This window comes from Martes martes (assembly GCF_963455335.1).
Source record: "Martes martes genome assembly, chromosome: 5".
NCBI lineage: Eukaryota > Metazoa > Chordata > Mammalia > Carnivora > Mustelidae > Martes > Martes martes.
The window spans coordinates 101,261,442-101,275,107 of record NC_137892.1 but is presented as its reverse complement, the minus strand read 5'-3'; the positions used below and the strand labels follow the sequence as shown (position 1 = coordinate 101,275,107).

Genomic DNA, 13,666 nt, shown 5'->3' with positions numbered 1-13,666 from the left:
CAGCAGGGAGAGGGGCTGAGTGTGATTCACAGTGCATTGATTTTATTTACAAATCAAAAGCCACTTAAATAATCTGCAGACACAAGTGTTGTCCAGGACAGGAGCCTGGCATCCAAATAAGCCTTTACCCTCCTCATGCCCATCAGTCAGCCCAATGCTGCCTCCATTTCACGGGCCAGCACAGGCAGGTGCCACCTCTGCTGCCATGAGGACCAGGGGTAGCTCAGACATACGACCACTCAAGCCCAGACAGGAGCTAGGTCTAGCCCTTCTGGGGGAACTCCTTTAATTCCCCTAGGCAGATGAATGGTGGTGACTCAGTGATGACAACAGCTGTAGAAGTAGGGGTTTGCCTTCTGGCCCAGGTCCACGCCCTTGTCCTCTGTCAAAGAGAGGTGGCAGCTCAGCACCATTCTGTTTGGGGATCAGGTAACTCGTGAAGGGGGCCAGATGCTGTGGGCCTAAAAGAAGTCTCCAGAGAGGCTGGGGACGCACACACACCTGTCATCACCTGGAAGGCAGCCACACTGACGTAATCCTCTGCCACTTTCTGGAAGAGCTCGTCTGGCAGGAAAAAGGACAAGTCAGTAAGGGCTGAAAGCCAGTAACCCTGGAATCACCCAGTAACCCAGCCCTCTAGGCTCTTCTCTGGCGCCCCTGCCTGTTCCTGCTGTGAGGACCCGGACAGCACTCACCCACACTCTGGCCTGTCTTGCTGGATGTTTCAAAGAGCTGAGCTTTGATATCTGTAAAGAGAAGTGACTAAAGCTTCCTACCTGAGAATCAGGTGGATACAAAGGAAAAGGCTGGCAGTTCAGGGAACCTAATAGACCCTACACCAGGGAAGCCAGAAGACCTTCCTGAGGGCTCTTGGCATGGCAGCTAAGGCAGTCCCTATTTTCTGTGTTCCACCCAAGCAGCCACCTCCCTCCCCCACCCCCAGGGAGCTGAGCAACAGCTACTCTCTGCATAGTCCTGGACGTCGTGGAAGTCCACACGACGACGACGCCTGTCCTCCTCCAGTAGGTCGCTCTTGGTGCCACACAGGTAGATCTGACAGCCCTGGAGCAGAAGACAAGGTTAGAGTCACTCCCGTGGACCACCAGCCCCTAGGCCTTTGGTGAGGTCTGGCACTCACCTCCTCTAGGTTGCGCAGTTCCTTCACCCAGAACTTTGCCCGCTCAAAACTGCTGCTGTCTGTCAGGTCTTGATAGGGGACACGCAGAAAACACAACCAAGGATCAGGGGCTGTTCTTTGAGGCCATCCTGACACCCACCCCCTCTTGTTTGAGGAACAGGCCAGAACCCCTCTTACCATAGCAGACGATGGCAGCCTTGGCGCCCCGATAGTAGATTCGGCTCATGGCCTCGTAACGCTCAGAGCCTGCTGTGTCCTAAAGAGCAGGGGGCGGCTCAGCCCTGGCCTGAGTTACCTAGCTACTCCCCAAGACTGCAAACTAACACCACGTCCTCCAGACCCCTATTTTTAAACTGGGGTCTAGAATAGAAAAATGGCCTCTACGAGACAAGTCAGCTGATAATAGGAGAATGTAAGCCTCCTCATGAATGGGTTTTCTCAGGACTGCGTGCCCAGGGGACTTACCCAAATACCTAGAGTCACCGTCCGGTCTCCAACGGACATCACCTTGGCCACGAAGGCGGCCCCGATGGTCTGCAATCAGGGGGAAGTGATCAGGGTAGCGGGTGCGGACCAGCTCCCTCCCCACTCGTGCCGGGCCCCGCGCGGCGCACTCACGTTCTGATAGGGCCCCACTAGGAAGCGGTCGTGCACGTATCTTTCCACCAGGCTTGTCTTGCCCACGTACTCCTTGCCCAGCATCACCACCTTGACGTCCACGCGCTGCCCGCTCATCCCGGGGCCGCCTCACCGGCGTCAGGGTCCTGAGCGGGGGTGGAGGCAAGCCCGGATCTCCGCTCGGGCAGGCAGCGCCCAAGCCTCGGTCCCCAACCCCAGGCGCCAACCTACGACTGGAGACACCGCGTCGGCTGGAGCTCAGACAGCGTCCGCTTCTGCCCCCGCTGCTCGGCCCCAGGCGCTGAATCTCCTTCGAAGAGCCCAGGACTCGGGGCGGCCTGGAAGCCCGCGCGGCAGCGCCCTCAACGGCGCCGCATACCGCCACCCAGCTCCCTCGCCGGGCTTAGGGGTCGCTCTGGCACGGAATCCCCACGGAACCTGGGGGCCCCTTCAACCTGGATCCGACCCGCAGCGCCGCGACTCCCGCGGGGGAGGGGGGAGGTGGTAAAGGGTGAGGGGGCGGAACCGTGGGGTCACGTGGGAGGGCGCCGGAAGTGGTGGGTACAGCGCCGCTGCGCCGGAAGTTGCGCGCGGCTCGACAACTCCTCATGGCGGTGGCGGCTCCTTGGGCGCGGCGCGGTGGTGACTGAGCTGCGAGCCTGGCGGGCGTGCGCCGAGCCCCGGTCCGGTCTCCGCGTGCCCCACTCCGGGCTTCGCACCCCTGATGCTGCGCGGGTGCTGAGCCCGCCCCGGCCGGGACGATGGTGAAGTATTTCCTGGGCCAGAGCGTGCTCCGGAGTTCCTGGGACCAAGTGTTCGCTGCCTTCTGGCAGCGGTACCCGAATCCCTATAGGTACGTGGCCCTGGAAAGAGCAGTCCTCTCCACTCGCTGTTTGGAGATCGAAGTATGGGTCCGGGAGAGACTCGACATCGAGTCCGAGGTAGGGCACCGTCGGAACCGGGGCGATCTTTAGGGTAAGAAGACTATCCGAGAAGCGGCCAGGCCAGGCCTGCAAGGTAGTGGAAGGAGGCTGGGCCCGGGCGGTGGTTTGAGGCCGTAGTCCAAGGTTCTCTCATTTCGGGGTGGTGAGACAGGAAGAGGCGGCGGCACAGCAGTTGGGAGGGATCTTGAAGTTGGAAATCCCGGCGCTGGCCTATTCCTCTCCCTGTGGCGTTCTCCACTGGTGTAATAGATCTTGAGGTCCAGTCCCCGCTGGAATCTGGTCTGCAAGAGGGCGGGAGTTGGAATTTGCCCTCGGATAGTCACAAGGAACTCTAGTTGAGGTCTGAGCCACGCTACTTATGGTTGCAAGTTTGGGGAAGGCATGGCCATTCTGGGCCGGGAAGCTCCAGAGGGGAACCCCAGCGGGCAGTCTTTTAGCGGCATGCACCCGAGGGTCACCTTCATCTGATACTTGGCAGCAAACATGTCTTGACGGAAGACATAGTGCACCGGGAGGTGACCCCTGACCAGAAACTCCTGTCCCGGCGTCTCCTGACCAAGACCAACAGGATGCCCCGCTGGGCCGAGCGGCTGTTTCCTGCCAATGTCGCTCACTCGGTGTACATCCTGGAGGATTCTATTGTGGACCCGCAGAACCAGACCATGACCACCTTCACCTGGAACATCAACCACGCCCGGCTGATGGTGAGACTACCCTCCCCTTTAGTTCCCCAGAACTCCAGGTATATATGGCTAGGAAGCCATGGAGCTTCTATTATCTGAGGCAGATTTGGGTTATTGGGGAGTAAACTAGAGTATAAACTCAGATGATTTTTTTCAGCCAGTTAGTCTTTTCATTCATGCTGTGGGGGAGGGGTACTTGTTACAGAGTTGTCCCAAGTACTAAATACAGAGCACCTTCAGTGTACCTGGCACACTTACTGTTTGGGCCCACAAAAGTGATGCTGAAGGGAAGGAGGCAGTGATTTTCAAACAGGAATGCATCAAGCCATAAGCAGTTCTTTGTGTGTCTGAGGGGAGAGAATCTGGGCCCCTTGCCCATGATGATTAGAGGAGTTCCACTTTATCTGTCTTATGTAATGGATTTTTGCCTGAAGATTTTGAGAGGAAAGGTTCGTATACCTCTTGATTTCTTGCCTATAAAAAAGCTGGAAAACCCATGGTTAAAGGAACGTCCTGCAGTATCATCTCACGTGTGAATACTGCAAAAGTTTTCAGAGAGCTCATTCTTTTTCTCAGCTAGCTTCTTCACAGTGGCTCTGGGAGCTAGGTATTACTCTCCATTGTGCAAAGAGGGAAGTGAGGTTCTGAGAGAGGAAGTGCCCTGCAAGGTCACAGTGAGCAGGCACCTTGAGGTTCTGCCCCAGAGTTTTCTGAAGGCTTCATAGCTGACTACCCTGAGGGCATAATCTGTTTTCGTAAATTACAAATATAAGTGATACAGCTGTGAGACATGTCTTGTAAGTGTTGCTCCTGGAAGTCCTGGTTCCAGGATCCTGATAGTTGATAGCTGTGACGTTTGCCTGATTTCCATTTTTACTTCGCCTGTCGGGGAGCTCAGGAGCTGCAGTGGGTGGCAGGCAGGCTAAAAGCACTGCACCTAAAGCTACCAAACCAAGTCCAGGGTCAGAGGAGAGGTTTTAGAGAGCAAAGTGGCCCTTTTTATGTTCTTGCTCTCTTCCTGAAATGAAGGTTGGGAACACAGTAGGGGAAAGAAGTGGATTTTTCACTTTATTGCCTTAACCTGTGAAAAAGAGGCAGGTGATCAAATTTATGTGCAAGTTGATGAAGTTAAAGACTCCCACTCAATTGTGGTTGGCCTGACTCCCTGCACAGGTGGTGGAGGAACGATGTGTTTACTGTGTGAACTCTGATAACAGCGGCTGGACCGAAATCCGCCGGGAAGCCTGGGTCTCCTCTAGCTTATTTGGTGTCTCCAGAGCTGTCCAGGTGAGCAGCATTGTGGGGGTGCTGGGGCTTTGGGGGCCCAGGCATTTGGCATGAAGGCTGGGCTAGGGGTCTGTGGGAAGTTCAGAATCCTAACCCCCTTTTCTTCTTTTGCCAGGAGTTTGGTCTTGCCCGGTTCAAAAGCAATGTGACCAAGACTATGAAGGGCTTTGAGTACATCTTGGCCAAGCTGCAGGGTGAGGGGCTCTGGGCACAAAAAGAGCCTGGGGTGCAGTCCTAGCGGCCCTGACGGGTGTTGGAATCTGCAGCTGTCACCACCCCACTCTAAGCCTGGGACTCCTCATCTGTACCCTGGGGCAAATACCACCCTTCAGAAGGGGCCTGGCCCAAGGTGGGGGAATATTGGGGAGGAGGGGTGTGGAGGTGGGTCTTCTTGGAGTCTTCTGAATCCAGCCCCTGCTCTTTGCTGCAGGTGAAGCCCCTTCCAAAACCCTCGTTGAGACAGCCAAGGAAGCCAAGGAGAAGGCGAAGGAGACAGCACTGGCAGCTACAGAGAAGGCCAAGGACCTTGCCAGCAAGGCAGCCACCAAGCAGCAGCAGCAGCAGCAGCACTTCGTGTAGCTAGCCCAGGCCCCAGCGCGGTAGGACACCTGACCACCTGGCTCGAATCCCTCTGCCTGTCCCCCTTGTACTTTATTATTAAAAGTCAACTTCCAGCCCTTTCTGCTGTCTGGGTGGGTTGGGGCTGGATGTCCTGTTTGGCACCAACAGTGCAGAAGGCATGTTGCCCACGTCTGAGCCAGGCCTGTGGATGCCCACATCCGGCACAGGGAGGGGCGGGGGCCTGCCCGGTCCCAGACAGCCTGCAGGTACAGGGCTAGGAAGCACCAGACTGTAAGCTCCATGAGGGCAGGGACCTTTGTCATGTTCTCTGATGTGTCCCAAGTACCTGGAACAGTATCTAGCACATAACAGGCACTCAATAAATAGTTCTTGAATTCAATGAGCCCTAGCTCTGGAGTCAGAAAACTTAGTTGGAACCTTGACTCCACACTTTCCTGGCTTTGGGCCTTGGGCAAGTCTCGTACTCAGTGCCACCTGTGAAACAGAGCAGCCTCCAGCTGTGATGATTAAAGGGACACTGCCTGGTACAATGCACGGTGTCAGACATGGCTACTGATCTCATTTCCTCTTTTCCAGTTTGTCCGTGACTGAGAGTTCCCCATTTTCATCAGGCAGGATCACGGACAGGAAGTTAGTAAAGAGGCTTTTAATGAAAATACTGTACAGTATCTGGGACAAAAGTCAGGGGGCCTTCTCTAGGAAGGAATGTGAGGGCCCAAGAGGCTTCCTGCCGCCCCCCACCCCCCCGCCGTGGGGACAGCAGAGCCAAGTGCTACAAAAAATGCCTGGAAGGGTGGCCCAGGCCCAAGCTGCCTGCCCTGCAGGGCTCAGGGGAAACCCAGGCACCCCTCCCCAAGGAGGGACTGCCAGCAGCCAGTGGCAAGGTGGGGGGCAGGCACCTGTTCCCATGTAAGGGTCCTTTTAGTCCATTCCAAGCAGCCCTTGAGGCTTGGGGCGGGTGGGGGGCTCCCCGCTCAGAGCCAAGGGCAGTCTGTGGGTGGAGGCCTGCTCCGGGGCGGTGAAGGTTATAGCCAGGTACCACTGCCATGTGAATAGCTGTGCTCCTGGCCTGCGCTGAAGCTCCGTAGCAGCTCAGCCTCGCCCCCGAACACCAGGCTCTCCACGTCCACCTCCACCTCCTCTGCACAGGTAGGGTTCCAGTCAGGATACCTGGCCGGCTCAGCCCACGCCACCCCTGTGACTCCTTGGCTTCGGGGCACTCACCTTGGTCTGAGTCTGAGCGTTCAGAGGAGAGGCCTGAGGAGTCCAGGCTGTCCGCCCGGGGCCGCTCCCTCTCTCCCAGCCCTGCTGGTGCCCGGAGCTGCTCCAGCTGCCGCCGCAGGCTCTGCTGCTTGCTGCGCAGCTTCTCCTTGAGCCGCCTCGCCTGCTGCTCCTGCTCCTCCAGCTTCTACAAGTCCCAAGGGAGTGAGGGCCCTGGGTCAGCTGCCTGGGGGCTCGGGCCTCACCCCAGCACCACTCTACAGCGGACTGTGGCCAACTTGGTGACGGCCTGTTCCAGGCGGGGGTGACTGAATCTGGGTTCCAGAGGGTGGCTCCCATAGCCTCCAGGGAGCCAGCCCTCCTGCCCTCTGGTTCCACATACATGCCCTGTGAGCACACAGTATGGGTGAGTTGGGAAGGGCATCCCAGTCTCGGGCGGTCAGGGCGTCATCAAGTAATGGGAGTCTTTCCATGGCAAGCAGCAGGGACCGGGGAGGCCTGTGACATGGTGGCAAGTGGGCCCTACAGCTCAAGGAGGTGGCCCCCCTCTAGGTTCTAGCTGGTTACAGCCATATGCAAATGGGCCTAGCACCGCCACATTGCCCAGTTTAAGAAAAGCTGAAAGACTTTTCCATGTCAAATATCCTTTTAAATGCTGGCAGCTAATTTAAATTTTTTAGAAACTACAGACCAAAGCCTGCGGGTCTGTCACTCCTGGTTAAGACCCTCCCAGGAACCCTAGAACTTTAGCATTAATCCCCCTCACGCTCTGCCAGCCTGGGGTCTAGGGACTGGAGTGCTAAGGGTTCTCCCACCAGAGCCCTGGCTGGGCAGAAGCCTGCATTCAGTCAACAAGAACCGAACAAGGGGACATTTGTACTGGGTGTAGAAAGATGAGTAAGAGCTCCCTAGGCAAAGATGGGGCAAGAAGCAGCATCCAAGCAGAGGGAAACTGGGAAGATCATGGAGGATTCAGCTTCTCTGGTAGGGCATGGGAAGACATGAGACCAAAAGCAAACCAGTGGCAACACCTCGGCTGTGAAGGGCCTATAGTTTCATAGGAAGTAAGGAACTGAGACTGTCCTATCACGAGCCATGGAAATTTTCCAGCAGGAAACCAACCTGGACAGATCTGTGTGCTCCAAATTACATTCTAGGGCAATGTGGAGGGCAGCCCAGAAGAGGCAAAACAGGAGGTCAGGGAGTTAGGGCCTCAAGGGCCCTATCTTGGGAGGGGTGATAGGGCCTCAAGGAAGGAGCAATCCCCAGGTCTGCCCATGGGCCAGCCAGCCCCCACAGGGCACACATCATCCCTCTAAGAACCAGGCCAGGAGAGCTCCAGGTGAGAAACAGGCCTGCTACCAGGCTAGGGTGTTCTTCAGCACAATGAGTGGACACGGGCACTGTGGGGCAGAGCTGACAGTCCCTGCACTGTGATTGATTTGCTGCATAGCACATGGATCTGGGTCTGCCACAGCCCCTGGTTCCTAGAACAGGTGCTTGATAAACACCTGTTGAAGGAAACTGCAAGGCAGCGGACTTGGGCCTGGGTTACTAACTCTGCCTCTCATTAGCTGTGCTCCTCGGTCCTTGGCCTGGCCGTGCCCCCATTTCTTTGTGAAGAGGGCCAGGGGGGCAGGAAAAGGCCTCTTGTTTCAGAGGCTACTTTTAGTTCCCCGATCCACCCCCCCAATCTGGGTCTGCGTGGGGCATGAGCCCGCACACCCCACTCCTGTCCACCAGGGGGCACTGAGCATAGCCCAGGCCACAGAAGGATGCTGGGAGGAGTGACTGGTTTTCTCTGTCCTTCCCCTCTCCTGGCCTCTGGCACTGCCTCCCAAAATGGCATCAGAATAGACGGCTCAGAATGGGAGGCCTTGGAAGGATGGGAGAGCAGAAACCTCTGCAGTCCTAGGGACCCTGACATGGAACACATCAGAATGTTTTCAACAGCCATGCCCCTCTGTAGAGAGAGGGAAACCAAGTCCAGAGAGGCTGAGTGACTTCAGTTAGGACTGAATTGATAATAGCCCTAATAACCATGAGCATTTATTGGGCAAACTCGCTTAAGCCTCAGAACAATCCTCTTTGAGTTGTTTTCTGCTTTTCTTCCTACTTAACACAGTGGAAGCCAAAAGCACAGAGAACAGTCCCATGTCCCACAGCTGGCCTGTTACCTCAGGCCTCTCTCCCCAGTTGCACGTAGCCCCTCCCCACTACACGTCTCACAAGTTCTGGCAGGCTGGCTGCAGGGCACCGCAGGAACTTTTTACCTGGATGTGTGTCCTGGCCCAGCGCAGAAGGCTCAGGGTGGTGTAGCGGGCACAGTCAGCCCCCAGGGGCATCTGCTGTTTTAGCTGCTCCAGGCACCGCTTCAGCTGGGCCCTCCTGCGGGGGGAAGGGGTCTGGAGGGCAGTGCCAGCCTAGCCTTGCTGGCCAGACAGACAGCAGGGGAGGGAAGGCCAGAGGCAGATGGTTCCTGGGGCCCAGTGCTGTCAGGGCAAAGCTGGGACTCACCTGCGTTTCTCCAGCTCGTTGTGCACAGACCTGCCAATGCCAGGGAGGATGAGGTGAGGGGGTGTCAGCTACTACCCACACCCTCAGTCCCAGGGACTTAAAATCCACTAGAGATGTGGGCCCCAAACTAGCCTAATGTGGGGCCCTTGTACCAGCCTTGAGCACTGGAGCCGGCAGGCAGAGGCAGAGATACTAAGCCAAATGCTGAGGCCTGCCTAGGTGGTTGTGGGGTCCAAACGAGGCCCCTGACCAGCAGTCAGGAACGGCTTCCTGGACAGAGGTGACAGTCGAGCTGGGCCAGAAACATGCTACCCAAAGTAGAGTAGTGGAGGGAGAGGCTTTAAAATTGGAGGGATTAGCATGTGCAAAGGGATGAGAAGAGAAAAGAGAAGTCTGGGGGGAGGGGGGACGGGAATTGAGTGGAGATGCAGAGTGCAAGATTGTGAGTGGAAGGACCCTGAAGTCTCTTGTTTATGGTTTCTGACACATCGGGGTGCTCAAGAAATAGCCCCTGAATGAACAGAGGGGAGTAAGGAGATGGCAGGAGAGATCTGAATTGCCTCCAGAGTAGGGTACCTGGCCCAGAAGATACAAGCAACAAGGAGGAAGTGGGCAAAGGTGAGGCCCCATGAGGGATGGCACCCATCCCCCCTCTTCCCCCAACCATCCCCAGCCTTCCTCACCGCCCACTGTCCAGCGCGCCAGAAGCTTGGGGGGATCGCTTCCTCCTCCTGTAGACTGGGCCTGGACTGCGGTGCGGGCACAAGGACGCGTAGCCATGCTCGGCTTCTGCCAGAGAGAGCCCCAGCCCGCTTCAGCCTGGGGCTGGTCCCAGCAGGCGCCCCTGGCAAGGCACGGTCAGGGAAGGGCTTTTGGTGCCAGGGCCATTTCCCCAACCTCTCCCTGTCCGACAGCCCGGGGACCCCTCCCCCCAACAACTTGAGGGCGGGGTGCCCCGGGGCTACTGCCTAAAGTCATGCATGCCATCCTTGTTGGGAGTCAAGTCCAGCCCAGGCCTGTGTCAGCGAGGTTGCCGTCTGGAGACCAGCCAAGAGTTCTTCCTCACCTCTCTCACGGCGCTCTAGGAACTCCGCCGCCTGCAGCAGGACCTGGATATTGCTGGCCACGGATTCCATGTCGGCGACAGGGGGCGGCGGGCGGGCCTAGAGTGCTGGCCCTAAGAGCGGCTGCACCACTTTTGTTACAATGTAACTGACACGGTGCAACAAACACAGGGGCCCGGCTCCGCCCCTGGGACGCCCCGCCCCTGGGACGGCCCAGCCCTTGGCCCCGCCCCTCCCCCAAGGGGCCAGGGAACAGCCAACCACCTCCTCGAGCCCGCCCCCCGCTCAGACTCCCGGGGCTGTTATGGGCGCCGATTCCAGGCTCAGCCTTTGAATCTCCCCGCTAAAGGGGGCCGCGTCTCGCCCATTTTGCTCAACGACCCTGAGCTGCTAAGTGTATCAGGGTCTCAGTTTCCAGTCCCAAGCTGATGGCGAAGGCTCTGCACCTAAAATGGTACTCTGGGGGCCCTTGGTCTCCGGGAGGGCTCATCTCGGTCGCTGCACGTGGGCGCCGCAGAGGCGGGGCCGGCGGACACCCTCACCCATTTGCCCCATGCTTCCTGCGGCTGGCTGCCGTCACCTTCGGGGCGGGGCCTGGGAGCTTCTGAGGCACTATTGGCTGCGTGCGGCCCCGCCCTCTCCCTCCGCTGGTCAACACGTTCAGGCGGGAAAAGGAGCAGGTTTCAAATTTGAAAACCCGGGCTATCGCGGCGGGGTTGGGCGGGGAACGGAGCCGCAGTGCGCAGGCGCCGGGGGAGGGGGCGCAGATCCGCTCCTACGCTCGAGGGTCCGTACCCTCGCCGGCCTGCCATCTGCCCCTGTATGCCCGTGCTGGGCCTCAGCTTCCTATTGTCGTGAAGGGGAATAGTCTCCTGGCTCCTCCTGCTCCTTGTCATCTGCAGGGAAGCTACTGCTGGTTACAAAAACTGTCAGTAGGGTACCAATTTCCCAAGCCAAGCCATACTCTGGAAGCAGGCGAACTAGCTTGCTAAGGAGCTCAGGGTTCTGGAGCCCACAGAGTTGGGTTCCTCTCCTGTCCCTGCTGCTTCTCAACTGTATGACTCGGGAAGTGACCTCCCTCCTGTATGTTCGGGAAGCCCTGTGACGACAGCACTGTCACAGGATCAGAGCCCTTGCCCATCTGTGCCCAGTACTTTGTAGCTGCTGACTTCTGAGGCCAGTGCAAACCAGACACAGGTTTCTTCCTCCCGCAGAGCCCCTGGTTGCCTGAGTCCAGGAGCACTTCTTTAACACGACTTTTTAGCCTCCCAAAGGAGTATATGCAGTGACTTCTAAGGGTAGCCACCAGTAGGTGTGGCCATGCCTTCAGGAACAGTGAGTCTAAGGGTGGAGACCAGAAGATGAAAGCAGCTGTTTCAGGGTGGAGCATTATAGCCAGGCGGGGGCTGAGTGAGAAATGGCTAAGAGGCACTAGATTATTTATTAAGAGACAGTCCTGGGAAACACATGATACTTAGCAGTCCAGTCCTCAGGGGGAAAAAACCTTTGGGTTTCTCTAAGAGTCACTCCCAGAAGAACCACTGCCATGCTCAGCCAAAATGCTGCCTGGAACTGTCCACCCATTCACTCATCCACTCACTCATGATAGTAGCAGAGCAGTTCCTGGACCCCAGGCTCTGTGCCCAGGACTGGAGAATACAAAATGGGCAAAACCAGACAGGGCTCCTGCCTTTGCAGAGCTCACACACAACAGAGTTACAGTTTTGACAGGTCCTCACATGAAGGCAAGTCCTAAGGAGCGTCTGTCCTGATCAGAGAGGTCTGAGAAGGTTTTTCTGGGGAAGCGGCTAAACAGGTGTCATCTCTGTATAGGAGGTCTGTGGGAGACCTGCAGGCGCAGGAACAACAGGTACAAAGGCCTGAGGCTGAAAAGAACGTAGACAGACCAAAAGAAGGCCGACGTGGCTGGCAATACAGAGAGCAAAGAGCACACTGCAGGCTGATGCTGGAGAGGCAGACAAGGCCCACAACAGGCCGACTGGTCCTCCAAACCTCCACCCAAAATCGGTTATGTCTAAAGAGAGGCTGTCACTAGGCTTGGGAATGAATTCCCAATTTTATTTCATTGAAGTCAGCACCCACGCAGCGCAGGCGCAAACCTGCTATTCAGACATCGACGACCCAGGAGGCCGAACCCTGGAGGGGGGAGAAGATGGAGGAGAGTGGTTCTGAAGGGAGAGAGCTCCCTGCAGAAGGGAGCAAGGCCCACCTGAAGAGCCAGAGACGCTCCCACTGCAAGCTGTGCAAGGGGAGAGTGCGGCTGCAAGAGCACCCGAGTGACCACCCCAAGATGCGGCCTTCACCCCAGCAGCTGCCACAGGCAGGACTAGAGCTAGCAACAGCAGGGACACTAAGGTCAGGCTGGCCTCAAGGCCTCCTGTGAACACAGCTCAGGGCCACCAGCCAGAGGGACAGGAAGCACCACCTCCCAGGAAGCAGGGCAATGGGGAGGATGGAGAAGTGCCTTTTTCCTCTACTTCTTAGTTTTCTTTGTCTTTGGTTTTCAGCTGGTGGCTACATTACACCTGGGTATGGTTGTCTTGTGTTTGTCTTGCTTACAATGTTGTGAATTTCTGAAAAGTTTTTCAGTCTTTCTTTCTTCAAATATTTTTCCTGCCCTATTTTTTTCCTCCTCTTACTCTGATGCCAATTTCATGTATCCTTCCCAGTCTGAGAATATATCCGTGCTAAGCGATGTTGTTCATGTCTTCAGGTGGTTTGTTTTTTTTTAATCTCTCTGCTTCAGTGTGGATAAATTCTACTTACTTGTCTTTAAGTTCTCTTATTCTTTCTTCTGTGAAGTCCAACTTGGTGTTTAGCCCAGCCACTGTGGTTTTTATTTTAGCCATTTTATCTTTCAGATCTAGAATTTCCAGTTGAGCTTTTTAAAAAAGTTTTCTATCCACATCCCAGAGTATCTCATGACCTCATGTACTAATTTCCTAGGGTCATAACAAAGTACTATAAAATAAATGGCTTTAAAAAATAGAAATATAGTCTCTAACAGTTCTGGAGGCCAAAAGTCCAAACTCCGGGCTCAGCAGGGTTCGTTCCATCTGGCAGTTCTGCGGGACAGTCTGTTCCAGGCCTCTCTCCTCACTTCTGGTGGCTGCCAGCAATCCTTGGCATTCCTTGGCTTGTAAATGTATCACTTCAATCTCCGCCTCTAGTTTCACAGGGACTTCTCCCCTGTGTCTCTCTGGGTCCAAATTTCCCTTTCTCAGAAGGACACGAGTCACTGGATTAGGGCCCAATATTAGGACTTCATGTTAACTTACCTAATTACATCTGTTAAAGACTCTATTTCCAAATTAGGTCATATTCAGAGGTTCTGGATAGATAAGAATTTTTGAAAAACACTCTTCAACTCATTATACCCCTTTCTCTCTCCAAGTTATTCTTTTCCCATTAATTATTTCATATATATATAATGGTTTACGTCCTTATCTATTAATTCCAGTAACTCAGGGTTTGGTTTTTTTTTTTTTTTGGTGGAACTTCTATTTCTTTAAAAAGATTTATTTGAGAGAGAGAGAGAGCATGCACGAGCAGGGGGAAGGTCAGAGGAAGAGAGAGAATCTTAGACCCCTG

The 13,666-nt window shown here is 55.7% G+C and overlaps 3 protein-coding genes across 4 annotated transcripts; 1 reads left to right on the top strand and 2 right to left on the bottom strand.

Moving 5' to 3' along the window:
• Positions 1 to 17: 17 nt before the first annotated feature.
• Positions 18 to 2,246, bottom strand: RAB24 (RAB24, member RAS oncogene family). Of its 2 annotated transcripts, XM_080803600.1 has the most exons (9): positions 1,988 to 2,246; positions 1,757 to 1,902; positions 1,604 to 1,672; positions 1,316 to 1,394; positions 1,139 to 1,206; positions 963 to 1,062; positions 696 to 746; positions 502 to 564; positions 18 to 382 (listed from the first exon to the last, which is right to left on the bottom strand). In XM_080803600.1, exons 2-9 carry the CDS (start codon positions 1,871 to 1,873, stop codon positions 318 to 320), a joined length of 612 nt encoding a protein of 203 aa, XP_080659726.1. In that variant the 5' UTR covers positions 1,874 to 1,902; positions 1,988 to 2,246; the 3' UTR covers positions 18 to 317. The 2 variants fall into 2 exon arrangements, with proteins under 2 accessions (XP_080659726.1, XP_080659727.1); XM_080803601.1 differs by having other exon boundaries at positions 22 to 414; positions 1,757 to 2,243.
• Positions 2,247 to 2,330: 84 nt separating this feature from the next.
• On the top strand, positions 2,331 to 5,631 carry PRELID1 (PRELI domain containing 1). Its single transcript, XM_080803599.1, has 5 exons — positions 2,331 to 2,609; positions 3,179 to 3,404; positions 4,557 to 4,670; positions 4,786 to 4,864; positions 5,101 to 5,631. The coding sequence occupies exons 1-5, from the start codon at positions 2,518 to 2,520 to the stop codon at positions 5,247 to 5,249; spliced, it is 660 nt and encodes a 219-aa protein (XP_080659725.1). The 5' UTR covers positions 2,331 to 2,517; the 3' UTR covers positions 5,250 to 5,631.
• Positions 5,632 to 5,885: 254 nt separating this feature from the next.
• On the bottom strand, positions 5,886 to 10,230 carry MXD3 (MAX dimerization protein 3). Its single transcript, XM_080804481.1, has 6 exons — positions 10,057 to 10,230; positions 9,674 to 9,779; positions 8,991 to 9,020; positions 8,747 to 8,861; positions 6,477 to 6,660; positions 5,886 to 6,393 (listed from the first exon to the last, which is right to left on the bottom strand). The coding sequence occupies exons 1-6, from the start codon at positions 10,124 to 10,126 to the stop codon at positions 6,278 to 6,280; spliced, it is 621 nt and encodes a 206-aa protein (XP_080660607.1). The 5' UTR covers positions 10,127 to 10,230; the 3' UTR covers positions 5,886 to 6,277.
• Between the last annotated feature and the right edge of the window lie 3,436 nt (positions 10,231 to 13,666).

Coding starts and splice junctions, on each gene's coding strand:
- RAB24 (XM_080803600.1), bottom strand. CDS start 1,873: ATGAGCGGGCAGCGCGTGGACGTCAAGGTGGTGATGCTGGGCAAGGAG. Junction 1,395..1,603: donor CGGTGACTCTAGGTATTTGG/GTAAGTCCCCTG, acceptor CCTGCTCTTTAG/GACACAGCAGGCTCTGAGCG. Junction 383..501: donor TGCCTTCCAGGTGATGACAG/GTGTGTGTGCGT, acceptor TCTCTTTGACAG/AGGACAAGGGCGTGGACCTG.
- PRELID1 (XM_080803599.1), top strand. CDS start 2,518: ATGGTGAAGTATTTCCTGGGCCAGAGCGTGCTCCGGAGTTCCTGGGAC. Junction 2,610..3,178: donor CGGTACCCGAATCCCTATAG/GTACGTGGCCCT, acceptor GATACTTGGCAG/CAAACATGTCTTGACGGAAG. Junction 4,671..4,785: donor GTGTCTCCAGAGCTGTCCAG/GTGAGCAGCATT, acceptor TTCTTTTGCCAG/GAGTTTGGTCTTGCCCGGTT.
- MXD3 (XM_080804481.1), bottom strand. CDS start 10,126: ATGGAATCCGTGGCCAGCAATATCCAGGTCCTGCTGCAGGCGGCGGAG. Junction 8,862..8,990: donor AACGAGCTGGAGAAACGCAG/GTGAGTCCCAGC, acceptor TTCCCCCCGCAG/GAGGGCCCAGCTGAAGCGGT. Junction 6,394..6,476: donor ACGCTCAGACTCAGACCAAG/GTGAGTGCCCCG, acceptor CTACCTGTGCAG/AGGAGGTGGAGGTGGACGTG.